This window comes from Cebidichthys violaceus, unplaced genomic scaffold (genome assembly GCF_023349555.1).
Source record: "Cebidichthys violaceus isolate CVI_PGR_0920_01 unplaced genomic scaffold, fCebVio1.0.p SCAF_22, whole genome shotgun sequence".
NCBI lineage: Eukaryota > Metazoa > Chordata > Actinopteri > Perciformes > Stichaeidae > Cebidichthys > Cebidichthys violaceus.
Genome location: NW_027176395.1, coordinates 1,742,088 through 1,770,015, shown reverse-complemented (window position 1 = coordinate 1,770,015; position 27,928 = coordinate 1,742,088). Strand labels below are relative to the sequence as shown.

General features: G+C 44.3%; 1 protein-coding gene across 1 annotated transcript in view; it reads right to left on the bottom strand.

Annotated features, from left to right (window-relative positions):
- Nucleotides 1-27,928, bottom strand: part of atrn (attractin) — a 104,031-nt gene that overhangs the window by 21,709 nt on the left and 54,394 nt on the right. The window contains exons 18-19 of the mRNA XM_068718130.1: nt 26,425-26,503; nt 1,441-1,548 (exon numbers count right to left, since the gene is read on the bottom strand). Coding sequence (XP_068574231.1) covers nt 1,441-1,548; nt 26,425-26,503 — 187 coding nt within the window. The remainder of the gene's footprint in view (nt 1-1,440; nt 1,549-26,424; nt 26,504-27,928) is intronic.

Here is a 27,928-nt window from a genome sequence, read left to right as displayed (position 1 = left end):
TGTCCCCTAATGTCCTTAATTTCCATGCCAGCAAACATTTCCCGCGAGTAGGCGTTAAATAATCATCTCTTTTCCAAATGAAGAATATCTCGAATGTTGGCATGAAACTCTTATCTCATTTCTAAGTAGAGTGTCCTAATCTACAAGACGATACTCTCATCTGCATGTATTTAACTCCAGGGTTAACTGAATTCCTTCTCATTAGAATTCACAGCCTATCCACAATAACTGGCTATAACTGGTATAACAGCCCACTTTCATCATCATCATCATCATCATCATCATCATCATCATCATCATCAGGGCTTCACGCGGTCCCAGCTAAATGCACACTGCGTTGGCCCTCATTGGCTGCACTACACTTCAAACTCCTTCCTCCTCAGTGAGCCTCCTTTGGCTTGTTGAAAACTAATGGAGTCACCTTTTAAGAGTTTAGGCTGAGGAATGACGTAAAACAGATGGTGTGAGGAGTATCTATCGATACCTCGTAGACATACGGGTTCCAAAGGGGTTCTTCCTGAAGGGCTTCTTCGCAAGACTTACACCCAAAGAACCCTTTGTTTTTTGGAAGAAAGGGTTCTTCAGGGATCGTTGGAAGCACGGCTGTTAAAGATCCTCGCAAGTGTAAAGGAAAAATAGTCGATGCAAAAATATATTTAATAATTTACCAACGTTTCGGGGTAAAAAAAAAAAAGGATTTTTTATTACCTTGAAGAAGTCCCCCTGTCAAATTGTCGGTAAATTATTGAACATCTTCTTAGGGTAAAAAATGTAAAGTTTATGTCTGGACACGATTTAGAATCCACAATGTGTAATATTTGAACTCTAGTTGTCAAAACTTACAAAACATTGGACCTGAAGTTTGGGAATAAAACCCAGCGCCTCTCATCCAAACACCCTCCAGAAGGATTGTGAACCTTGATTCTTAAAAGGGTGGCGCCACACGACGAGGGTTCAAGATGTTGCCTTTGCTCCGTAGAACCCCCTTCGTGGGTTCTCGATGACACCCTTGGAATATAAAGGAGAGCTCTTGGTAGAACCCAGGGGGTGGGTTTAGGTGGAAAGGTTCTGGAATGAACCTCTAGAGAGACTTCTGGGTGGAACCATTACACCAGAACCTCTCATAGCAGGACCTTTCATAGATGGTTCTAGGTATAACCCTGTCTGTTGGGCTCTAGGTCGAACCCTCTGGTTCCACCAGGGTTTCTAAAGGTTCCACTAGGAACCAAAAAGGGGGTCCTTTATTTCTAAGAGAGGACGGCGGACTGTAATCACAAACTGCAGTTGACAGGAAGAAGACCGAGCTCCCACTTGAGGGAGGATGAGCGACGCCACCGATGACGGACGGAGCGTCCCGTCAGCCCAAAAAAAAGAAAGGTAGCTCTCCGAGGGTTCTGCGGCGTTTGCTCTTAAATAAAAATAAAAAAAGGCTGCGCTCACCTTGACGTTTCCTCCTATCAGGTCAGGTGGCTCGTCGTCCGTCTCCAAGGCGACGTTGATGGTGGCGAAAGGCCGGCTGGCCATCTGTTGCATCTCCCTCAGCAGTTGCTAGGGAGGAGGAAGAGGAGGAGGAAGAGGAAGAGGTCAGCGACAGATAAACACAGACTGCTCGTTGTCAACTGCGCAGCAGGTCCTTCGTCTGTAGTTACTGGATAGAATGTGTTAACACACGGTTGTGTTTAAAGGTTTCACACGCGACTTGAAATAGAGGAGGCAACGTGATCATGAGCCAGGATGATGCCTTAAAAATCAGTAATGATCGGAATGAACCTGGCAACCCAAAGACATGCTTAATTAATAGCGTATGACTAATCCATAACATATAAGTAAATTATATAGTAGCTATAGAATGAGGCCAGAATAGCAGTGGTGCAGTTAATTCTAGCTTCTATGCTTCCTGTCGGCCACCAGTAAAAAGCGTGTTTTATAAGTTGTTTTGCTTTCGTAGTTGTCAGATTAATATAGTGCGGTGAAAAGTATTTCTTAATTTCTCTGTTAAATGTTGTGGTGCAGAATAAACAACCATGCCATGGTACTAGTGCAGTAAAGTACCCTTTTAAAGTGTACTTGAGTAAATGTACTTTAAACGTAGCTTCTTCCACCACCACTGCAAGGCGGAGCAGTCTCATTTTGCTCTGATTTATATCATGGACCTCGGCCAGAGGAAGAGGAGGGAGGTGATTATGAGGGAAGGAGAGGAGGAAACAGGAGCCGAGGAAGAGAAAGCACCGAAATAAGGCAAATTAACAGAACCAGGGAGGGAGGTGGATGCGGATGCGTAATGATGTGAACGACGCAGAGGGTGAGGAGAAGAGGGAGGGGGACAATGAGGGCAGTGAAGGAGGAGGTAAGACCACAGTAAACAAGGCGATGCACCTGTGTCGGCCGCCAAACGCAGCCAAAAGCGCTATAAATAGAGACACGGCGTCAACTGTCAAGACCCGAAAAGCAAGCGGCGCACCCCTCGACACACAAAACACAAAAACACCTGCAACCGATGCACGAGCGAGGGGAAAAAAAGAGAGAGTCTACCCGGCGACGGAGAGCGATGCGGTTCACGTGTGAAGAGTTTTACATGTAGGCAAACGTCAAACGGCGCTCGACGCGACCCGCCGGCCTCTGTCTCATTAGAGAGAGGGTTTTTTTTGGCAGAGAATAAGTGCAAGTAAAGGGCAGCAGTGCAATTCAACGTGAAAACACGCACTGTAGAAAGCACGCACGGCCCTTTCTCTGTGGCGATGCGTGTTCACGGGGGGGGGGGGGGGGTGGTGGAGGGGTCAAAACAGCTTGTAATTAATCTGCTGAGCGTTTTCATCCTCCTGTGAGGCTGTCAATTGTGTCTATTGGCTTGTTGGCCTTTTCTCTCTTAATTAAATGCCTTATAATCATATCCTGAGCAAAGGGTTACACAAATAGCTTAAGGGAAAGTCTCTTTCTCTCTACAGCATAGCCTGGAAAAAGCGAGAAAAAAAAGAAAGAAATGTCTAAATTTAATGTCCCGAGTTCTCTTTGTGGAGCGAGCCAGCTCATTAAATTCCTGCATGTGTCTGTTGGTGTGCGCCTGTAGCCAAATCCTCCCAACGCTCCTCTCTGTTGAAACAGCTGGGCGAGGAGGAGATGAACCTTTACTTTCCCTGAGCCACTACTTTAAAAAAAGAAAAAAAAAGAATGATTCAACATGGAGGGAATATGCTTATTCACAGTCCTGCTGACTAATAAATGAGATCGATACCATTTTCATGACCATTAAATATGCGGCTACAGCCAGCGGCTGGTTAGCTTAGCGATAAAAAAAATATGGGGTTAACCGCTAGCCTGGCTCTGCACAATCTGCCAGCATCGCTAAAGCTCACTATTTAACATGCTGCAAACCTTCTTCTACATGTTGAGTCTTGCCGTCACTGTGAGGTTAGCTTTGACTGAGCCAGGCCAGCTGTTTTCCTCCGTTATCAGTCTTTATGCTAAGCTAAGCTAACGTTTAGCTGTTTCCCTCTGTTGCCAGTCTTTATGCTAAGCTAAACTAACGTCTAGCTGTTTCCCTCCGTTACCAGTCTTTACGCTAAGCTAAGCTAACCTAACGTCTAGCTGTTTCCCTCTGTTATCAGTCTTTACGCTAAGCTAAGCTAAGCTAAGGTTTAGCTGTTTCCCTCTGTTACCAGTCTTTATGCTAAGCTTAGCTAAACTAACGTCTAGCTGTTTCCCTCTGTTACCAGTCTTTACGCTAAGCTAAACTAACATCTAGCGGTTTCCCTCTGTTACCAGTCTTTACGCTAAGCTAAGCTAACCTAACCTAACGTCTAGCTGTTTCCCTCTGTTACCAGTCTTTACGCTAAGCTAAGCTAACCTAACCTAACGTCTAGCTGTTTCCCTCTGTTACCAGTCTTTACGCTAAGCTAAGCTAACCTAACCTAACCTCTAGCTGTTTCCCTCTGTTACCAGTCTTTACGCTAAGCTAAGCTAACCTAACCTAACGTCTAGCTGTTTCCCTCTGTTACCAGTCTCTATGCTAAGCTAAGCTAACTTCATATTCATATTGAAATGATAAAAATGAGAGTGGTGGATGGACGGTGATATTTTAAGCACAGGCTCAACGGGCCATCAAGCCTCTAAATTTAGTGCCTAAAGTAAAAAATTTTGCGGCCCAAATGTAAACTATGTCTAAAAACAATATAATATGGGCGATTTAACACAACTTAACACATAAATAAAGACAGAATGAAAATCTATAATTATTTATCTAAATTGAAAACTCAAGTTTTGCATTCTCTCACAGTATAGTATAGTAAGTAGAACCATGATTTTACTTAATTTCATGTTTTTTTGACAGTTCACAAGAATAAGGGAGCAGTTTTCCAGACTTTACTTCTCCTTGTAATTGGTACGGCAATCGTTATTCCTGACATTTTATGAACCAAAGGATGAATCGATGAATCACATTGGCAGATGAATATGTAAATTATTCACACTGCAGCCACTTTGCTGTCATCTGACAGAGGATGGTGCGCGACCTACTTGGATACTGCACAAATTAATATTAAGATATTTTAGTGAGTGAGTTAATTAGCAAATTTGCGAGTTAATAAAACATGAAAGTGCTTAATAAAACAAAACAGAATTAGAACTTATTGTGGAGGAGATTAAGAAATGACAAGCAGACACTATAAACAGAAACAATGTAATGCATAATAGAACAATAACAACCATGAAGTATGAATGAATCCCAGCACAAAGCCTCATTACCACGAACATGAATATAAACAGGCTGAAGCCTCCGACACGCCCGGTCCGGCGACTTGTTGCCGCACGCTCTGCACCGCCACCAGAGCAGTCGACGCGCAGCAACAAATGAAAACGCAAATGAGCAACTCGTTGTGCCGAGTCCCCGATTTGTCATGATTAGACGTGCCACCCTGTGAAGCATCCGAGAGCCAAAACACGGAGCCCGATAGCGGGTGTGATGACTGCTGGGTGTGTAGCGCCACGGTACCCTGGGGACACAAATTACAAGCTATCAACACTAACTCTCGTCAAGTACCGATACATTCTGGGACTTTGTGGCCGACCAACCAGAGCTCAACACTCCTAAGAGTCAGGTTTCACTCCCAGGTAAGATAATGAACTTATAAACTCAAGATGACTGAAAGAAGTTCTTGCAACTTCACTTTGCGTCTGTTTGGCAAACAGCGTGCAGAAAGAAGTGAGCAAAATCTGCATGCAGACACATCCTCTTTCATAATCGGAGCTCCTTGATAAGCACAAAAGCAACAGAATTGATTTAGTGGATAAAGAGCAGATGGAGGAGCATCTGAATGTTGCGGTAAACAAACTTTATAGATTCAGTCCACCTCCCCTCAGCCTCTCTGCAAAGCGCCTGGCCTCTTGTCTAACACGGTGACGCCCGGCTGGAATGATGTGCTGCTTTCTTTCTCATATTCACAATAAAAAAAAAATATATATATATATATACTTCTACTGTACAACGGGGAACTGTCCACAGTCGATAGTCTGCGTTACCCAACAATAAGCTGCTCCGATGGAGTTTCTTGCTCGAGGGCAATCGGAGCTCTGCAAGTTTCATCAACCTGAATTTAAAAACAATGTTTATTGACAGTTAATAACAAACCAGAAAACTACAGGCATTAAAGGCAGAGAGACACAGATTTTAATGTCTTCAAGACAATTTAATCCTTCTCTAGGTAGAATTTGATTTTATTTGTTCAATCATGATCACCAATTTCACAACTTGGGGACAAGCTGTAAAGATGCAATGTAATTATTAATACTCCATAAAGTTGTTAACAAACTTGTTAGCTTTTGGTTTCCTATTACACATCTTGCAGATGATCTTGCAACATTATCATTTAATTAGAATCGTGTTTCTGTGCATCTGAAAAAATCAAAAAAAATTCACTCTTTTTGCTTTGTTTTGGTCTCCACCATCTCCTGAGGGACGTTTTTGCGGCTAAGTGCTTCTCTATGTTCAACAGCCAATATGTAATGTAATGCCTTCAGAAAAGAAAATTAAAAAAATGAGAATAAAGACAACATATCATAAAATGGTTGAACCATGAGACATCATTAGCTATCCCTGCCAGGAAAACTAATTTATTCCTCCCTCTCTCTCTATTTCTTAATTCTTTTTCAAAAACGACCTCCCCTATGGCTCCACATACACACTCACAGGAACACTAAGACAGACGGCCCTGCACCGTCGCTACCAAACACACCGCGCAACATTAGATCCAACATTTTGTTATTCTTTGATTTTTGTCTGTTTCGCCCCGTCGTGTTAATCCCGTCACACAACTAGTTTGAAGCTCTGTCTCGTCTGCCCCGTCACGATTAGCTTCACTGAAGAGAAATATAAAATAACAACAACGACGACGACGATAATGTCGTCTCAAATATAAAAGACAGTTTCACTCTTACAATAACTACCTGCTGCTACTGGAAATGACTTTTTTTCAGTCTGAACCAAAGAAAGCATTTGAGGGTTGTAACATGACATCAGTATGGATCCTGTATCCATGGCCACAACACAACAACAACAACAACAACAACAACAACAACAGAGAGCCAGAACAATGTGCTCAACAACAATACAGTTAAAAGGGTTCAAGAAAATGTAGTCCTTTTGCAACATGGGTCTTTTTTCAGCAAAGCGTTGGCCCTCATTCTGTTTTGCTACGACAACATTTCACCCTCAAAATCACCTTCTGAGGTCTGGGAACATGGCCACATCGCTACAAGAGAGTCCAACATGGCGACAAACACGATCAAACACGTGCTAAACAAACATGTCGCTACATCGCTACAATTCAGAGCGGAAGTCTGTGATTGAATTGTTGATGTGCCCGACAGAAACGCTGGCCAGAAAACAAACTGAACCAAAGATCTGAGGTATAGTTTGGTTGTAAGCGATGCGTCCTCAAATCTGCAATTTACAGTCGTGTCCCTGAGGACTACACCGCCCAGCTGGTCAGAGGTTTCACACCAGAGGTGACACAGGGGAGGGCTGGAGATAGAAAGAGAGACCGGACCGCCGTCGTCGTCGAGTCTAGGCGGCGTGAGAATTCTGAGCACAGCCGTCTTGGACCGAGTCCTGCAGAAGATACAATTTGCACAAATCTCATTATGCCGTGCTGCGAGTAGGCAGCTGCTGTACAGCAAACACTCAGCGCTCCAAAGATAACCAGAAGCCAGAGGAGCTACAGTGCAAGTCGCCTACTTCTTAAATTGGCTCTCAGTTTTTTCTGCAGGGTAGTTAGTGTGTGTGTGTGTGTGTGTGTGTGTGTGTGTGTGTGTGTGTGAACGAATATCTGACTGCGGCAGAGCCAACTGTGCATAAATAAAACTAATTATGAGACGTGTGCAGAGAGACGGGCGGAGCACACGTACAGGCGGGCAGGTAGTTGGGAGATACCTGCACATGAGCAGTCATGTATGTGTGTGTGTGTGTGTGTGTGTGTGTGTGTGTGTGTGTGTGTGTGTGTGTGTACATTTTCATTAATGCTAATGAATTCTCTCCAACGCGCACACAGAAGAGGGAAATTAGAAAATGGCACGAGCTAATGTGCCTGCAGGTGAAGTTAGCATGTTTGAAATAAAATGCACATAATAGAAAAATAGGAATATGTAAACAATGTGAAGCACCAACATGAGTGTGAACACACAAGCGCCAAGACCATAGATTCGGTCTCAAGAAGGAGATATCTGTCTCTTTAGGCGCCAATTGCTCAGAGCTTCTTCTTCTTGCTGCAGCTGAAAACACTGCTGCTGACACACACACACACACACACACACACACACACACACACACACACACACACACACACACACACACACACACACACACACACACACACACACACACATTGATCAATAATGACGAAAATCGTAAAATTGGTTGCGGCCTCAGATGAAATGTGTGGATTCAGAAATGCCCGCGTTCACTCGCTCACATACACACTCAAAGGAGACGTCGGAGGGAATTGTGCTCCAGCGTTCTGAAAAGTGAGCAGCCGTGTGCCAAAGAGATTGAGTGCGTCAGCAGAGTGCAGAGAGAGAGAGAGAGAGAGAGAGAGAGAGAGAGAGAGAGAGAGAGAGAGAGAGAGAGAGAGAGAGAGAGAGAGAGGGAGCGAGTGAGAGAAAAAAAAATACAGAGAAGAAGACGAGCGAGATACAGGAGAGAAACAGAAGAGAAGGGAAATGAGACGGGAGAACGAGGGAGGATGTTGGAGAGGGACGAGTGACGATGAACGCACACAGTGAAGGAAGAAAATATATATATATATAAAAGCTTTGGGAGAGTGCAGAGAAAGAAATGGGAGCAGAGAGAAAGACAAAGGCGTTCAAAGAGTTCGCCCCTGGGAAGAGGGGATGGAGTGCTGGATCGCCCGGGCGCACAGAACACACACACACACACACACACACACACACACACACACACACACACACACACACACACAATACGCACTACATCAAGTCGTTTATTTATTGATGCGTCTGTTTAAAAATGCTGTCGGTGGAAGAAGAGCTCTCAATCATCCTTCAGCATCACTGAAGGAAAACTGGAGTGAGAATCATGGAGGGAGGGGAAGGAGGGAAGGAAGGGAGGGAGGGAGGGAGGAGAAGGGAAGGAAATCTTCGCCTGTGAAGCAACGTTAGCGGCTTGCTGCTTCTACCTCGCTTCATCTCTCCATCTCTCCATCTCTCCGGCGGTGAGGTGGGGTGTGGAGGACGCACGCTGTGAATGCTGACAAGGGAGAAGGCTTTGATCCCTCCCTCACTCCCTCCACATCCTTTTGTTTCTCTCTTCCTCTCCCCCCCCCTTCCTTCTCACCACCGGCCTCCCGCTGTCCCTGCCACGCACCTCTCCGTCCATCTCACCCCCCCCCCCTCCTCCTCCTCCTCTCCGTCTGAGCCCCGTCAATCTCCTGCAACGCACCCGTACGCATTCAGCGACTTCAGCGCCTTCAGCGCCTCGTCCACAACGCTGATCAATACGCCATCAGAGAGGAGCGGACGATCAACGGAGCGGGAGGAGAAAATGAAACAATGAAAAGTAAAGAAACTTCAGGTGGTCGGGGGGAAAAATGGAAACCCTAAAAATGAATTCACTCGGAGAGCATTTTCCTCAACCCACAGGGTGAGCGCTCACACACGTCTCCGTCTAAAGCCGACACTCCCGAGGTGAGATCTTCAACTGAATCACTCGGAGGACAAGAAGCCTCAACATGTGAGTGATCTGTGGCAGAGCTCGTGTGAGGACGGGAGACCCTAGAAAAACACAAAACACTGAGTACAAGTAGACCAAAGCCAGGCATTAATACTCTTACACGTCCAGAGATGTATTTTTAAATAAAAACATCGTTCAGTCAGCCTCCGTAGAAATGAGGTTTTCTGTTGAAACATTTTGTTCCCGATATATGAATCACACCCGGACCTGGATCTAAAATATGAACCAAATCAATGCGGCCCACTGTGCCGATTGTGTAATTATGACTTGGACACCCCTAACTCTGTGTTTTTTTAAACTTACCCACCGTGTTGCGTTTCAATACTCCGGGTCTACGTGTCAGTTTGACCCTTTTTGTCACGTTGCGTTGTGTGAATTTTGGTTTTGTTCTTTATTTTCAATTGTGCTTTTTAATCTTTGCAAACTGCCAGCCTCTTGTTCAAATGAAAGGAACATTTTTAATACAGCATATATATGATCAAGACAAAAAAAAAGGGCTACGTTTTCTGCTGAAACTGAGCAGTTTACATGTTTTTAAGCATCTGAAATAATGTCTTTGTACTGTATGTTGACTCTGTAATCACTCTTTTGCTGTGTTTTGACTCATCACAAGCCAATGTGAGCCGCCCTCTTCAGATGCTAATTCTTCAGTTGCAACGATACGTCGACCTGGATCTTCATATCAATTCAATGATCATCGATGCAAAGTGGAAAAGAAACGACACATATCCTCATCTTTTAAGACGCGCCTTTGTTTTGAAGTTCCCGTGGCAACGCCCAGTAATGAAATTGCTTATATGCTTATATGTAAATGTGACTTCTTGTGTGAAATGGGGCTAAGATATCATCTCACATCAATCACAGGAACTAAATTGAATCAAATTGTAATCTTATTGCGATATCAGCAAATATCCTATTGTTGTCCAAAGAATCGATATAATATCGTATTGTGATGAAACTTGTGATTTGTAGTTGCAACACCTATTAAAGAGGTAAATGAAGCGATAAAGAGGTGAAGCAGCGTGAGCTTCAGTGTGAGGCTCGGCTCTCTGTTGTAACGCACAGATAAAAAGGAAAACAGGAATTCCATGGTGTGCCGACATTAACCTACAACGTATCGCACGCTTTATGAGTGTGAACAGATCTGCACTAGTGAGCAGTCGTTAGATGAGTCACAGTTTGACTTCAGAGTGACGGGAGAGGTGGAGCGAGGCAGTTCGGAGGTTAAAGCTAAGAGAACACTGACGGAGGCAATGAGACGGCAGCGGGAGGATAAAAAAAAAATAAAAAATGAAAAGTAGAGAAAGTGAAGACGGCCTGAGATGAGATGAAACGGAATAAAAGAGGAGCAGGGGTCTGACAGAGGTTGTGGGCTTATCATAAGCCCTGCACCACGGCCATGATGGACGGGTGGAGGGGTGGTGGGGGGGGGGGGGGGGGGGGGTATTGTTGCTAGGATGAATGGGGGTCACCCACAGTGCACTCGGGGTCGGGACCGCAAGCCAGCCTGTACATCGTGAGCAATAAGACACTGGCACCGATCCAAGCTCTAATTATATGCGCCATCTCTGTGGAATTAAGATTAGTGGGGTTTAGGAGCATCTCGGGAACTCTGAGAGACAAAGACGCCACGTGTTCACACACACACACACACCGAGAGGTCACCCACACGCAGATAAAGGTGCAATGACACGAGCGCCAACGCTGCGCTGAAACAAAAGAAGGTGGGAAGAGGCCACAATGCAACCGACCGACGCTCGTTCACAGATTAGTAGGTGTGACGGGTCTGAGATCCGTACGGACCGCCCCTCACGGTACGACACGTGAACCGCAGATTAAATACACAAATGAAAGTTTTTCTGACATCGTTATCCGACAATGTTCAGTAAAATATGTAATCAGGACATGGACATTTAGGCTTTCTGATAATGTTACATTGTAAACAACCAAAACGTCTTTAAATTGACTGAAGCTAGTAGCGTTAGCAGCACTGCTAACGGCTAACGAACGAAGGTGGCGTGCGGTTACATTACGATGCGTTCAGGCTCCGTTCGGTGACAATTAGTAGCGGGTAAAGGTCAATTATAACGTTGCCATGATGTGTTCACATGTGCTCTCGTAAAATGTTGATATCAAACTTATTATATTAGAGAGGGAACTATAACCTGTTTACACTAAACTCTCAGCAGTTTATAATACATCATTGACAAGATTTGTCAAGATATTATTTCCTAATCATTTGAATTGTGTGCCTTAATGAACAAACACAATAGATGACTATAACGAAGTAAGAGGATAACATTTTCAATTGTTGATGGTTTACTGACTTCAGAGCGGTTGGAATTGGTAAGTGGCCAAAAAAAGAGCCTGGATCCTCGTAGACCAGCTGCTATAATCAAACAACAAAAGTGATCTGTATCTGCAAATACGGATCATCGGTGATCTGCAATTAGTATCGGCAGCAAAAGAAACGTGATCAGGGATCTCTAAAAGTTATACTTGCTCCCCTTTTTTTTCTTTTGTGCTGATCTGAAGCCTGAGTTTTATGATCTGTTGCACCACTACGGATCATAAAATGTGTGCACCCGAATACTGCAAACGTTTGTTTGTTCACAAAGACGGAGAAGGACCCCAGAGAGCGAGCCGAACAAACGCATACATGCGTGATAAGTACTCTCAGCCGTCTACTATTTGCACGCTGGTTATTTTATTCCTCATTGGACTGAAGTTGGTATTTGCGGTGGACTCAGACGGAGTGACGCTGGTCTTCTAACACCCGGCTGCCAGCGCTGCAGAGGCTCCCGCTTTCTTTTTCATCACGTTTTGATGAATCCGCATCCTGTCAGGTTCCCGAGGAGACTCTTGTTAGCTTGACTATGCGGAGGAAACCATTAACGAGGCCTCCTCTCTACGGAGGATGCGCTCGCTCCCAAAGATTCCCAGCTTCCTGTGCAAGTGACCTTCACTGCTGCCTCCTGCTCTCTCTCTCTCCCTCTCTCTCCCTCTCTCCTTACCTTTCACTTCAGGATTGATCACCTCAGAAGTAAGCCTTTTGTTCTGCGCGGCGGTGCAGCGAACGCTGACCTCAGGAGAGAGGAGGAGATGGAAGGCGCGGCTCTGGTAGAATCTTAAAGCGGCGCTCCGGTTAATCTACCGGGGCCTCACAGCGCCACAAAGAACACCGCTGACGTCGCTGCCTCCGCACGCAGGAAGCAGATTTGCCGTTCGTGTCCGCATGTCTTGGTTCATTTGCATCATGATCTGGAGCTGAGGCGACGCCGATTGGCAATGAAAATGAACTGTAAACCTTTGGTCAAAACATAAACAGGAATCAACATTCCGGTATATAAAAGGTACATAGTTTATACATGTAGAATTGAAATGCGTAGATCTGCCCCCACGATACCCAGTCCAGCTATTTGAGTCGCTATCGGCCTGATATTGGTATCCGTGCATCCCTACAGCTCACCGATAAAAAAAACAAACAATTGCTATTATACGTTTTAAGGACAGAAGTCAATAAAATATTGTAATTCCCTCCTCAGTTTTCTGTCCTGCATCATTTAGAAGCTGCTTTAGACTCGTACGGTCGGATCAGCAACGGTTCCAAGGGAGAATTTTACTGTTCAATCATCTCAAAACTGCAGCACAGACTTTCATTAGCTTTGCTTTAAAATCATAATTTTTTTTCATGGCTTAATGCTGTTTCGGGGAACTGCAGAGAATTAGTGCAGTATTGTTTTTTTTGTTTTTTTATGGGCAGCTTTTTAAGAGTTATGAGCAAATGAAATAAGAGGATTTAATGAAATGTTTCTCTAAATGGAGTGAAAGTGTAATAAAATCTGATCCTGTGATAATACATTTCCTGATGATGTAGTACATCATTACATTATAAGGACTATGAGTTCTCCAGTGATCATAATATGTCTGGAGAGCTTGTTGTATTAGCTGCTAATTGACTACATCAGCATGTTTTATTACTACAGCTCCGGCCCATTAAAGGGAGCACAGGTTCCTACGTCATCAACCCACCGAGAAACCGCCGGGTCACACGGCAGCACGCTGCGGGGGGGTGGGGTGGTGGTGGTGGTGGTGGGGGGTCTGGAACGAGACGCTGCTGAAGTAAGTGCACCGCCTGTGGGAGCAGCAGCTCGGAGTGGGAGGTCTCCAGTCTCAGAGTGGGAGGTGTGGCGTGAGGGGGCGGGCACAACGAACGGACAATTGTGCCGGCTGGGGTCACTTTGACCGATCCGTCTCCCACTTGCAGCAGACCAAATATGGTCACTTCCGTTCACCGGTTGCAAAAAGTCAAGATGGCCGAACGATGACTACGTCCCCTTCCTCTATACAGTCTGTGGTCCTGACATCCCCGACAGCCGAGACAAACATCCGTCTGATGTTTGAGGTGAACCGTTTCTTCCTCTGCTTGTTGGAGAGGTGTTTTCTTTGTTTGCCAAAAGAAGAAAGTCTCCATTTGTAGACTGCCAGGAGACGAACGAACCACCCGTACAGCAAAACATAAGCTAAATGATAGAAAATTCATCACCTGCATATTTCTTACACCACAATTTCCCCGGAGAGCCACGTGGCGTTCCGTCGCGCAGTCAATCATTACGAAAAAGTTTGGCTTAAGTGCGCTCGTGTGTCAGAGAGAGGGGAGGAGCAGCGGGGGAGGGGGGAGGGGGGGGAGATAATATCTGCATTTTTGTTCACATGCAGAGCAAGACCCACAAGTGACAGTTACAAAGTAGTTAATAAAGTGCCGGGGATGTCTCCAACGGCGAGGAGTGTCCCAAGTTCCTTATATTTCATAAAAGCAATGATGCACTTTTGCAGCACAATCCCAGTGCAGCGCAGCGTACCGCTGAGCCTGAACGGAGACCACGGCCTCAAGAATCTGCCTCCAAGGGCGCAATTATTCTTACCGAGTGCCGGCATGGTTGAACCCAATTTCAAGGGTGCAACAATGGTAACACTGATCCACCTCTAGCTTCAGACAGCATTACATTTCTTTCAAGAGACCGAGAACATCACGCTTCCTGCATCTACAAAGGATCTCTTACATTTGCTTTTTTTTTTTAATACCGGAGCTGATGCCTTTTTATCAAGCGGCCTTAAATGAGAAGAATGAGTTTCATGAGTCTTACGCTACTTTAAAATTCCTCAAGCTGCCACTGAGAAAAAAAAAAAAGAGTTGGTGGGTAAAGTTGACCTGCAACACGTCTCTACATCTGGGGAATGAATTTCAATTGGACAATTACTCAAAATTTGATGAATTGATGACCTAGAAGCAACTGCAGAGAGATTTCTGCATGACTTCTGATGATACGAACTCAGCTGATTATTAAAAATGAGCGTTTGCCCCCCCGCCCGCCCCCCCGGCCGTGTCAGTCCTGAGCAAATGAGGCTAAAAGTTCAGGTTTAGTCGGATCAAACGCTCTGCTTGGAGGTAATCAAGCATGAATTCATTTCAAAATGGTTGCCTGCACTGTTAACACCTGCTGTCACATCAGATAAATGGACATTTTTCCTAAATAGTATATTTGTAGTTTGGTGCATATTATATAACAAGTTCAATCTAATATAAAGAATCTGTAAATAGGTCCGTGACCAGAACCTCTAACAAACAGAACTACTTGGTGAGGGTTAGGTCAAGATTGTGATTCTGATTAAAAAAAGTAATATTCTTATTTAAAAATGTTTGTTTTGTTTACAACTTACAGAACATCAGACTAGAAATAGACGCTTTATTTCCTACTTTATTTTTGATCATTGGTGTTTTTATACATAATTAAATGTATACATATATACATATATAAATATACATATATATATATATATATATGTATATAAATGTATATATATACATATATATACATATATATATATATATATATATACATATATATACATATATACATACATATATACATATATATATATACATATATGTATATATATATATATATATATATATATATATACATATATATACATATATATATATATATACATATATATACATATATATACATATATATACATATACATATATATACATATACATATATACATATATATACATATATACATATATATACATATATATACATATATACATATATATACATATATACATATATATACATATATACATATACATATGTATATACATATATATACATATACATACATACATACACACACACACACACACACACACACACACATATACATATATATACACACACACACACACACACACACACACACACACACACAGCACACACACACACACACACACACACACACACACACACATTTCACCAGTCTATTCCTGGAGTCCGGTTTTAAATCGCTGCAGTGATTTCATCAGTGCTGATTTAGACTCAACTACAAGCCTTTGCACCTATCTTGGCAGCAGTTTGTCGACTGCTCTTTTGGGGAGATATTGAAGCTGGCAGAAATTCGCAATTGTGATCAGGCTGTCAGGACTTATGAATGAGTTGTTCCCCCCCTGCTCTCTGCCGACTTCAGTTTGCTTATCTCTGTAATCTTTCTGACTCATTTGGAATAGAGAATGAAAACATGTGGCATATCAAGTTTTGGGCGCTGTGTATCAAAGCGCTATCAGGGGAGGCATCCAGACATCCGCTCTCTGGATCGTGATGTGGAACACTCCTGGCAGGCAGAAGTGGAGCGGCACAGAGCCGCGGTGTATTCCCACTATCCTAAAATTATAATGTATTACAGAGCATCATGGAGGAGTGCTGGGCAAGGGCGTAACAGCTGCAAAGTAAAGGTGGAAAGATTGTTTTTTCCCTTCTTCCCCGCTCATGTGTGAACCGCATTCACATCCAGCCATCTGCTTCTGGGACCCGGAGCGCGCGGGTTCAGGAGCAGCCACGCTGGTTTGAGAGGGTCCTCCTCATCATTTCGGATGATTCCCGGAAACTAATTTGACGCGGAGCTCCACTGTGCGTGCTCAGTGATGTCTTCATTGTACTCCAGGACTCGGTGCTTCATTCAGAGGACGCCGGTGCCAATCTCTCCCACTCTACTGAGCTTTAACGCCGAACCATCTGCTGCAGACGCCGGTGCGTGCGAGGGGGGAGTGTGCGAGTCGAAGTCTGCGGACGCTTAACGCGTTGGGAAGGATTCTGAGGGAGACGGTGTGACCGATTATGAAGATGTCATTCAGGAGAATGCCTCCGAGGTTCATTACCGACGCCACTGCCCATTCCCATCATTGTGATCTGTATTGTGTAGAGACTCAGGCACGTGTACGGTGAAAAACAGAGAGCTTGATGTCATATAACGCTGTGACGAAGCTTAAATCAATAGGAAATTCCACAAGGAGGTGATGTATATAGCCAGCCAGTGGGAAAACGTAGCCAGGGGTCAAAAATCCCATGTCACATCTAGTATTGGTTTTCAATTTGAAGTATTTAATTTGCTTCCACCGATGGTTATGTAAGTACGAATTCTTACATATCTCTGTAGAACAGTAGTACATCGACCACCTGATCATATTTACATGATCCTTCTGATTTTATCATTATTGTTTTATTGTTACTATAATTCTCTTCTATGTAACTTACGTGTCATCTGTTCTATGTGCTGCTACATTGAGGTCAGTGCACTCAAATTAAAGACGTGAAATCTCACTGAGGGACTTTTCTTGGTCAAATGAGGTGATCGTATTGAAGATTTGTGTGTGTGTGTGTGTGTGTGTGTGTGTGTGTGTGTGTGTGTGTGTGTGTGTGTGTGAGGTAGACGGAGGAGTGTTTTGGTGCACGAGCAGCCGGCATCGCTGAAAGCAGCGGAAAAGGTTTTGGCGATGGCACGGGGGGGGGGGGGTGTCAGAGGTTGCGCAGCTGTCTCCGTCAGACGGAGGTGGGAAAGGATGGGGGCAGACAGGAGAGGACGGCGCGAGGCGAGGTGACACCGCACCCCCCCCCCCCCCCCCCCCCCACCCCCCCCCACCCCCCACCCCCACCCCCAAAAAAAAAAAAAAAAAACAGACGGTCAGCAGTTTGCGGCGGCAGAGGGCACGGACACAAGGACGAAGCCGCGGAGCCGTTAAGCAAGTTTATTGCCGGTTGTGACTCTTCCTCACCCTCTGGTCAAAGAGGAGCTATGTATTCATTTGGCCTCAAGTGTAAAGTGAATCTACGGCACTGTATGTACTGTAGGTATACAAAGTGTGACTTACAGAAAGTAACACGAGGAAAGTAAACCTCGAGGAAGGAATTAAATCACCTTTTTTAATAGAAGGTTTACTGTTCATTGATATCATCAAATGCAAACGGGCATGAATGTGAAAGGGCAGAATAACCAGCAAGGCCCAAATCTATCTGTGCTGGGATGCACAATCAGTCACAGCCAGACGACCGTAAACTTCTGCGACGGTGCATTTATCGTTTTCATATTCTCTTCTTCATCATGAACCGTTTCACGTCACACGGTGCTTTTTTTTTCGAGGTCTAACACACTTCTCTCAGATCATTCCTCTGATCTGCTCCCATTCTGCAGAAACTTTTATGTGCGGACTGTACTCTCACAGAACCATCAAACGGAGAAGTGAAACGCTGGCCGCTTTGCTCCCGGCGGGGCAGTGTGAGTGTGTGTGTGTGTGTGTGTGTGTGAGAGAGAGAGAGAGAATACTTTTTCGGGGGGAGCTGCACCTCCGCACATCACTTCATTAACAACACACAACCTGAGCTATAAAACATTTGATTAGAGAGAGAGAAAAAAAAAAGAAAAAAGTTCAGTTTACACATCACAGACCATTGAGCAGCTTTCCACTCATTTTATGACATAATAGCAGGTATTTCTAGGGGGGGGGGGCTGGGCCTTGACACCCGAGGTTGACATTCATATTTATGTGGAGGAGAGGCGGTGGTGAGATGAGATGTGGGGGGGGGGGGCAGCTTAATGGGGTAATAAATAAGTGAGGATATCTGGAGACGTTTACGCCGCCCCCCCACCACTCCCACCTCCTCCTCCTCCTCCTCCTCCTCCCTCCTCTGGCGAAGTGTAAAGAACCTACAGCTCAGTTAATCATGTGGCACGCCACGGCACCGATCACAGACATTATCGCATTCTGCATTTCAGTCAAATACCCCGGGGCGCAATATACGCGTCTGATAAACGTCAAGTTCTGCGTGATGTACGTCTGTGTTAGGGCGACGATGGATGTCGGGGTGAAACACGCATGACGCCATCGTGGGGGCATGTTGAAGAGAGGAGGAGGAGGGTTTCACAGTACGAGTATGAAAACTGACAATGAACGTGAAAGACTCACAGTCGTTTGCATTATTTACCGCTCCATTATGAATCAATACATACGACTCAACTCTTTAGGTGCTGAAAAATTCACGCCTTCCGGCCAGGAAAAAAAAAAAGCCTCTTTTTCGGTGCCACAATCGAGTCGAGTGAAACAAGACCGTCGTTATTACACTATTTTGCATCATGATGCATCACCCCGCCACAGGACGCTTCCGCTGGATCTCTGCTCCAATTAGCTGACTCGCTCATCTGTATTCCAAAACAAGGTACTTTTGTAATTCCTGTCTGTTGCAGGGCTGGCTGAGATGTGACTGAATCCTTTTTCATGACTTCGTCTGGGGAAGTCAGGGGAGAAACATGTCAGAATTCTTCCCGCCGACAATGTCTGCCACCGAAAACCTACTGTACTCAAATGCTCCCGCAGGATTATCATCAACCAGCATTGAACGGAGCTCAAATTATTTCGGACTGAAGGGCCAAAAAATGGCCGCCGTGGCTGGGTCCGCCTTTTGCCATCTGGCAGCTCCGGCTCCTTCAAAGGGACTGCCGGGTCTCAAAGGAAGGCTTTGATTAGGAATCAGACAGTACAGAGATACACACATGTATACACACACACACACACACACACACACACACACACACATCCAAAGCACATCGATGCACGGCAAACGTGAGGGGAAACATGCGACCCGACGCTTTAAAAGGCACTCATAACGAGCACACAGACCAGCAACAGGTGGGCTCTGGGTTGTTCCAGAAAACCTCCAGCAGTCTCAGCAGGTGTTAGCCCGCTACCGCAGAGAGAGGAACCTCACACACGGGACCTGAGCTCATTTCTAGTCGGGGAAAAAAAAAATAAAAAATCTGTCAATATGACAGCAAGGGGGTAAAAAAAAACAAAAACATGAATTGTGGCGAACTGCACCATCAAGAATCTGAACTATGAAAAGGTGCAAAACGCAGAGACGGACTCAAACAGCTTATGCGCCAAAGTATAAACAGTACGTTCCCATTCAGCACGCTGAGCGAAAAGTAACACATCGATCAGACCGCTGGTGATAAACTTCTCAAGCACAATGTGCGTCTCGTAAACTTTAACACACCTGCCGTCCCTTTAAGTGGCCCGTCTAAACTGGAATAAAGCGGCTGTTCTTCATCGTTAAACCCGTACGATGATTTTGGACATAAAGGTTTCTAGGATTCATCTCGCTGTGGGATTATCGCGCTACTTTAAAAAAAAAAAAAAAAAACGGTGAGAAGAAGCCGTGCTTCTCATGTCTCAGCTGTACACCGCTGTGCTTTGTACACAAGGAAACATGTGAACCGATGAAGGGCTCATCAAGGGAGAGAAACGACTTTCAGGCTCAAAATGAGAAGGCGCATGATAAGCATGCAAAAAAAGAAGGCGATGTGGGTTTTTAAGTTTTAATTTGATGTCTACCTTTTCATTTGTATACTCTTGTGTGGTTTTCACTTTCAAAGACAATTATCTACAAAGCATTCACATCTCCGGTTACTGACTGCAGTGAAAACGTTGTTTATGGATATTAAAGTTATTGTGAAGAACTTTTAACTGATTATGAAATATGAATCATTTGAATACTGCTACCTCTATTTGACATCCATAAGTAAACAAGACAATCAAAGAAAAGATAACTATATATATATATATATAGTTATTCTTAATGCTCGTCACTCGAAATTTAGACGAAATCACGCAGTTTCATCAGAAACTCCTTCATCTCAGACTCCGGCAGCATCCAGTCCACCACAGACCCAGGTCCGGCTGCGCTGCTGCAGCCTCTCGACCTGCAGTCCGGAGCGCCGTTGGAGGGAGGAGAGCTCAGCAGCAGCGTCTCCTCCTCCTCCGAGGCCAGGAGCAGAGCTTCTCCTTCGCCGCTCAGCCGGTCCCCGATGGAACCCAGGCTACTGGAGACCCAGACCGGATCACTGGGCTTACCGGAGGGAAGACTGACACGGGAGAACCAGAACCGGGGCTCAGCGGAAGCAGACTGTCAGATCCCGATGCAGTAAAATGAGAGGTTTTCTAAAAAGGGACTCTGGTGCTCGGAAACACTACCGCTTTTGTCCACAGGGACCGCCAAAATCAACACTAAATAAAAGTTCCTCATAGTAACTTTAATGTAATAATGTTACCGTTTAGAACATATTTATTTTTCACAAATGAATACGTTAGAATAAATGACAATGACACTATATACAAGGAGAGAAGTACAAGGACCAGCGGCCACGCCCTCAAAGTCCTGTGGCCCTGAAAACGCCCCAAAACAAAAATGCAACGGCATCCGTTTCTCACTGCACCGGGGCTTAAGCGAGGAGCGTGTGTGGGCATGATCAGTTGCAAATGCGTGTCACTGTTCGGCTGACGCAAGCACCGGGTAACACGGAGGGGGGGGGGGGGGGGGGGGGGGATCTGGGATGAATGAGAGGAAACGAAGCCCTGGAGGGACAGCGCCGGAAAAAAAACAACAACCGAACAACCCCGGTGTCAGAGAAGCAAGGCGGCTGCAACGAGAGAGTCGGCCTCGTTGGGGGAAAAAAACATGATTAGCTTTCTGTTCGCCGAAAATTATGCATCACGAGGAAAGCAGGTCCACTACGTGAAACTGTGCGCCTCTCTGCATGAGTGGGACAAGGTAATTACAGCTGAAGCTGAAAGAAGAAATGAGGTTCCTACACAGTGTCTCTGGCACAATTACACGCTTTTCTTTTTCCTCCCTTTCTTGATTTGAAATGTCGCTTGGTTTGGTGTCGTGTCTCCTCTACTTATACCACTCACAATGTATCGCATCACTCCGAGTTGCAAATGTGCGAGAAATTCAAAATGTCCAAAAATCATACGAGTATGTATTTTTGGAGCAGTAATGCAATGATTGTCCATTGCTCAAGTTATGAGGAACTTTCGCAGTAGACTATGAAAAGTGTTTTGTCCAGACATACAGTAAACTTTCCACGGTACAGTGTGTGTGTGTGTGTGTGTGTAAGGAGGATGTGAGATGCCAAAAGCTACAGCTTCTAAAGGAATCACAGCCTTAATTCTACTCGACATCTGTGGTAGGATCCGCTCACTACATAACTAATATTGCATCTGCCCCCCCCCCACACACACACACACACACACACACACACACACATCTTTTCCCAAGTTTGGCCCCAGGCCTACATCCAGGATTCACATAGACCTAAATCACAGCTCTCTTATTTCTAGAGACTCCTTCATCATCACTTCTGCATTTGAAAAAAAAGAAATGTAAATTGCAGTAAAATTTTTTTTTTTTTTTTGAAAACAGAACATTTGTGTTGACTTCCAGAATGGGGTCAAATTAAAAACTAATAACAAATATAGCTGCAAGCAGCCATTCCGGGTCCAAACACTCAACGGCTCGACTGGAAAAAGATCCGTCTGAAGGAGAAGTGAGACCAATCCCACACTTGTTTCATCAACACAATGGACGCCGCCTTTCGGTAATTGCACACTCACAGTCCCGCCAGTCATATTTCTTGGCATTTTTTTTTTGGAGAAAATGTTTCAACAGCATAATTAAAAAATATCCAGCGAGTTCGGTGACAAACTCATTGATTCACAGCCAAATTTGCACACGTTTACGTCGGAAACGTCAGAGCGGAAGAAGTGCATCGTGGGACGTTAGAACTCACTTCCTTATGTTATTCGATCGGAACACGTTATATACACCATTGAAGCTTGTCGCGCACTATGATGACCTGCACCCTCTGAACCCCACAACCAGGAAGGCATACGTAAGAATAGGCTGTTCATCATAACCAGGACCTGTGAAAAGATTATTTTCTTCAAAATTGTGATATTTCATCAAAACCACTTTATTCTATGTTTAAAATTAAAACCGTTTGCAATAACCAGATCCTGTAAAAAAAACACATTAAATTCTGCGCCGGTCAGCACAGCTGGGAAGCCATGATTGACTCGACTGAGACCAACAGTCACTCCACAAAAACTTTGACTGAACTGCAGGCTGATTACACAGAGCAGAGAGCACCAGAGAGGTCTGAAAAAATAAGAATAATTCAATACTTATAGCACATAGAGCCTCACATTATCTTTCCAAAATGGGTCAAACTTGTGGGCACTTGGAAAAATGTTGCTTGTATAGATTCCGTTACAATTTTTGTAAAATAAACCATCAAATAAATTCAACGTTTCTTCTGATTTATGGCATCATAATGGTGTTACGCTGCATAAACGAAATGTTTGAGTTCTTTCTAATTCTAGCCATTATTGTGTTTCCATAGAGATCTAAAATAAGGCCACAGTTATTAAAATGTGACAAAATAAAAAAGAATAAATCCTGCCCTGACACTGCTTGGGGTTTTTAAAAGGTCATGTTGTGAATGTCTGAATTCCCTTGCGTATCTGCTTTCTACCAACTTTAGGGGACACAATGCAGATTCCATTAAAAGGTATTTTAGTAAACCCTGACTGTTTCGCTAACAGCAGGGTTTGCTCTCAGCCAAGGTCCGGAGCCGATTGTGTTTAAAGGCTAGCCTGGAGAGGGTCCAGCTGGACCACAGTGGGCCGTGCGACGGGCGAGAGGGCGGAGTGGGAGCAGGTGAAGGGGGGCCGTTGAGAGGGATCCGGAGGTGAGGGCGATGGCGGCACTCGTGGGCGAGGTTACAGCCGAAAGGCACTTCAAAAAAAAAAAAAAAAAAAAAAAAGGCCCAAACTGACATTAAGCACAACAATACCTCGTTGTGTCCTCAGACACAGGAACACACTCCCACGTGCACAAAAACCTTTCAGCCACTCATTGAAAAAAGGTGGTTCAACCCCTTCAGGAAACGCACTGTGACAATGAGTTCAGATGTTCTCGGGGACTATTTCATGTGCAAAAATCATTTTCGTGGTTGCCACATGACTTTAGTTAGCCCCGCTATAAACAGCTCAAACTGTTAGTTAGTCCGTTAGCAACCAGCCAGATATCGCTGAATAAATACCTCACGACATGCTGCCAGGCTACTAGAGCTCATCCTATTTCCTTTACAAATTAAAATGCCATTACAGTTACTTGGACAGTGACTTTAAGGGGAGAAAAAGAAGAAATCATAAAAAAGGAGAAAATCTTTTGTGGCTGCTGTCATCTTAGGAGGTATAAACCAATCACACGGGAGCTTTGTCAGGATGCAGGTTCTCTGTCTGTCAGCACTTTGAGTGAGTGAGTGTGTGTGTGTGTGTGTGTGTGTGTGTGTGTGTGTGTGTGTGTGTGAGTGAGTGAGTGAGTGAGTGAGTACGTTTTTGAAAAAGTAGGTTAAAGCCACCGAAGCTTAAAATCTGCAGTGTATCACAACACATTTGACGAGCTCGTTTCCTGATTCAAAGATACGACACAGGCAGCACGATGCAAGACTTTTCCCTCCATGAATCACTGCATGAATACATGGATTCACTTCATTTTTGGTTTCCCAGAATTGTTACAGGACAATGAAAACGGTCATTTCCAGGTTCATTCTCAGTCCGTTGTGCGCCCCTGCAGGGCTTCCCTCGGTTTGACGGATTGCTTTGGCCTCCTCTGTTCGGTCCTTTCAAATAATGATTGACTTCCTTCAGTGGAAAGACACCGTGTGCCGTGACACAGGAGCAATTAACTACGGTCACTGCAGCTCAGCGTCGAACCAGCTCAAAACAAATATGCTGTTTTCTGGGACGACACTTTGGAAAACCCCGTGGTTTTCATAGATGTCGACAAACTTTGGAATATCTTCACATCTTTAAATGAATACGCACCTCGTTTATGCATCTATAGAGGGTTAATATTCTGATTATTAAACTACTCGATAGGAAAAAGTCTAGGATTCTGTGTAAGATTGTTTTAGCTGTGTTGAGTATAAAAGGGACATAATTGAAAAAGGCACAATTTCATTTAATGACAGATGTGAGCTCTGCCTCCCTCCTGGTCAGCAATCGAACGCCTTCATGCCGACCGACCTTTATGTAATTTAAGGTTTTCTTTGGCTCCTTGTGTAAAAAAAAAAAAAAAAAAAACGTCACAGCAATCAAGCCGGCTGGAGATAAAAGTGTCTAATAGGCTTTTAGTACGAGTACAAAACATAAAAGAAAAAAAAGAAGAAGCACATAGTGGATAGATTGAGGCTCTCCCATCTTTCTTCTTGTCTTCGCTCCAGTAATTAAAGCGTTCACTCATCTCTGTTCAGCTGTGTGTAACTGTTCTAATTATCAATAGGACGGATTTATCACTGGTTGATTCAGAAATATACGACGACGAGCACAGATAAAAAAAAAAAAATAGTACAAAAAAAAAAAAATCAATGCTGCTCCTCGGTTACACTTCCAGCGGCAGCAGGTCCCCGACAACAACACCGGGCCCAGAATGGAGCCTTGGGGAAACATGACGAGTCGTAAAAAAAAGGAATAGTTCAGCATTTTTGGGAAATGAGCTTATTTGCTTGCTTGACAAAGACGTTCGATACTAATCTCATATGGTCTGTGCGACGCGAGGCGACGGCCAGCAGCCGCTTAGCTTAGCTTAGCTTAGCTTAGCTTAGCATAACGGAGTATAAACAGCCACCGCGGCGCTGTCCACAGGTAGAGCGTCAGTCTGAAGTGCTTATTCAATGTTCATTTCCTGAGGCCAAATACAGATGTTTTCTAAAATACAGACGTTTAAGTATTACACTTTTACAATGATTTAGATTTTTTATGATATTTTGAACGGGACAACATTGTTAAGGTGTCAAAGTGTCCATTTTTTTTTAGCACCAGAGGGACGACACCAGATAACGGGAGGACATACAATCACTAAAAACTCTTTGGAACTCATTTTTAACCTATCAAATAGAACAAAGGGCAAAGAAATCGACACAAAAATGAGTTTGGTCTTTACGTAAAAAAAACACTACCGACAGAGAAATGATAGTTTAACTGGTCATAACCAGATATATACGCAAATGGTTAAAGATGTGCAATGAGGGACAATCCCTGAACCAGACTTCAGTCCAGACTGAACGTTACTTCTGATGACCTTTACTGGCCTCCACGACGTTGACTGGTTTTGATAGACTCCATCGTCTGGTGCTATGCTGGTGGAGACGTTTGTTATGCGAGGCGTCTCCTCTTTATTAACCTGACGTTTGGACAATTGAGGGCGCTTTCAAAAAACAACAACTTGTCAGACGTTGTTGTGTTTTACCAAAACCGGGTCCTTCTATCCGTTAGATAACCGAACTCTCTCACAGATCCAAACAGATGCGGCTCTAGTGAGTAATTGGAGAGCTCGCTTTGCATTTGTTTCTTTCCTCAGCAACTCTCTATCCACACAGAGGAAAAGTGGGCCACGGTTGTTTCAAGGGTAGAAGTTAGATTCAAAGCAAAAAAAAAAAATAGAATTATAATTCAGCTAATGTCTTTGATATCTCCACTCCTCGTTCCATTCCCCTTCAAAAGGCAGCTAACAGAGTTTAAAGACGGACACAAATACAGGGCGTCTTGTGGATTTAAGTAAACATGTAGACAAAATGTCCCTGTTCCTCTCAATTATAAATGTGTTCTGATCATAAGCCGTGGTTATTTAAGAACATACAATTCAAATGCAACTCTGAAAACCAAAACCCGTCAAGGTACATCAGCTCTGTGACTCACGTTGTAGCTGTCGTGGTGAGATACCTGCGGCGATGTGACCGACGGTATCTTTATACTCACAGGTTGGGTTTTTTTTTTTAAGCGACATTGACCAAAAAAAAAAAAAAACGTGGCGCTCCAACAACAAGCTTCATGGCGCCCCGAAATGTAGACAAACACGATCTGTGTTCTGGTTGGTTGTTAAGCTCACCTACCCAGAGAAGCCAAAATCAATATTTGCAGTCGGCGTGGGTCTCTGACTTACCTCTCGTCGCCTAGACGCCCAGCAGCTTTGTTTGATCTTCCAAACCACGGCGGCCACGAGGAGCAGGGACAGGAAGCAGCTGTGGACAGACGGGGACAGGGGGAGACGGATCAAAAAAGGGACACAAAGACTGATTATTGAAGAAGGGGAAAGGAGCATCCGATGTCAGTTCCTGGCATACGTAGATTAATAAATGAGCACAGATTCTTTCTTTTCTTTTTTTTTTGTGTGTGGAACGTATGTATATTCATGAGTGTTTTTAGTGTGACAGCGCTCGACAGAGGAGGTGATAACATCGGTCTGTGTTATTATTTAATGAGCAGCGGGTCTGAAGCTCGAGGACAAGACATAAGCTGCTGCTCTGCCATGATAAGTACGACCTTTACAGTGGTTTGACCCGTCCGTACCGTACTTCCATGTCACAGCAAGAAAAAACGGACCTAAAACGTCTAAATATTACAAGTTCTCCAATACTCCATCTACAAGAGAGGATAACACACTATAATGAATCCAGCCTGCTCTGTAACAGGATGCAGAATCCAAACTAAAAATGTCTTCACAGTCACGGTTTACAAAAATGACTTGAGGGATGATGTCACCGGTTCACAACACTGGAGGTGGAAGTGCAAAATGATGCCAGACGAAGGAGGCAGCCGGCGAGGGAGGCCGACCGCGCTTTGCACTTTCCACGATGTCGCCGAGAGGATTGGGGAGGGTGGTAAATCAGACACAGCTGTTTGGTGTGTCAACACCTACCCCCCTCTGCGCACACACACACACACACACACACACACACACACACACCTCAGTCCCCTAGCGCACTCCGACTTCAGCTGTGATTGTATTATACTTGCACGATGGGTATTTTATGTCCCACGTTTATTTCTGGATGATGAGTTTTGACGTGAAGTGTCATCCTGACTTTTTTTTTTTTTGCTCTCTTCATCGCTGGATGTGATTGTTAAGCGGCGTTGGACTTTTTTCTATTTGATTTTTTTTTTTGCTTGAGTACTTAAAAGCACATTGTGTAAGATTAGGTGGCATCTAGCAGAGTGGTTGCAGATGGCCGAGTACCCCTCCGCTCACCTCTTTCCTTTACCGAGACCTCGGCTCACTGAGCAGAGATAAAGAACTCATTCTCACGGACACACACGGTTCTTAGTGATCGTACACGAATGAAAACACAGCTACGAATATTATATTCCATTTCTGCTAATAGAGCTCCCTAAATCCTGCACACTTTAACCTTTAAGTTTGGTTTTTCCTACCTCCCATTTTCACTGTTTTCCACATTTGCACGAATAAAATAAACAAAAGAATCAAAAAGAAGCGGGGTGCTCTTTGCGCTCTCTAGACAAAATCACCTTGAGGTGATGAAAGTAGCGGTGACACGTCTTGAAGAGGAGGTTTTGTAAGCAGTGTCACAGTGTGTGTGTGTGTGTGTGTGTGTGTGTGTGTGTGTTCCCTGCCTCCCTTCACTTCCCCTGGCTGCTTTCACACTTGC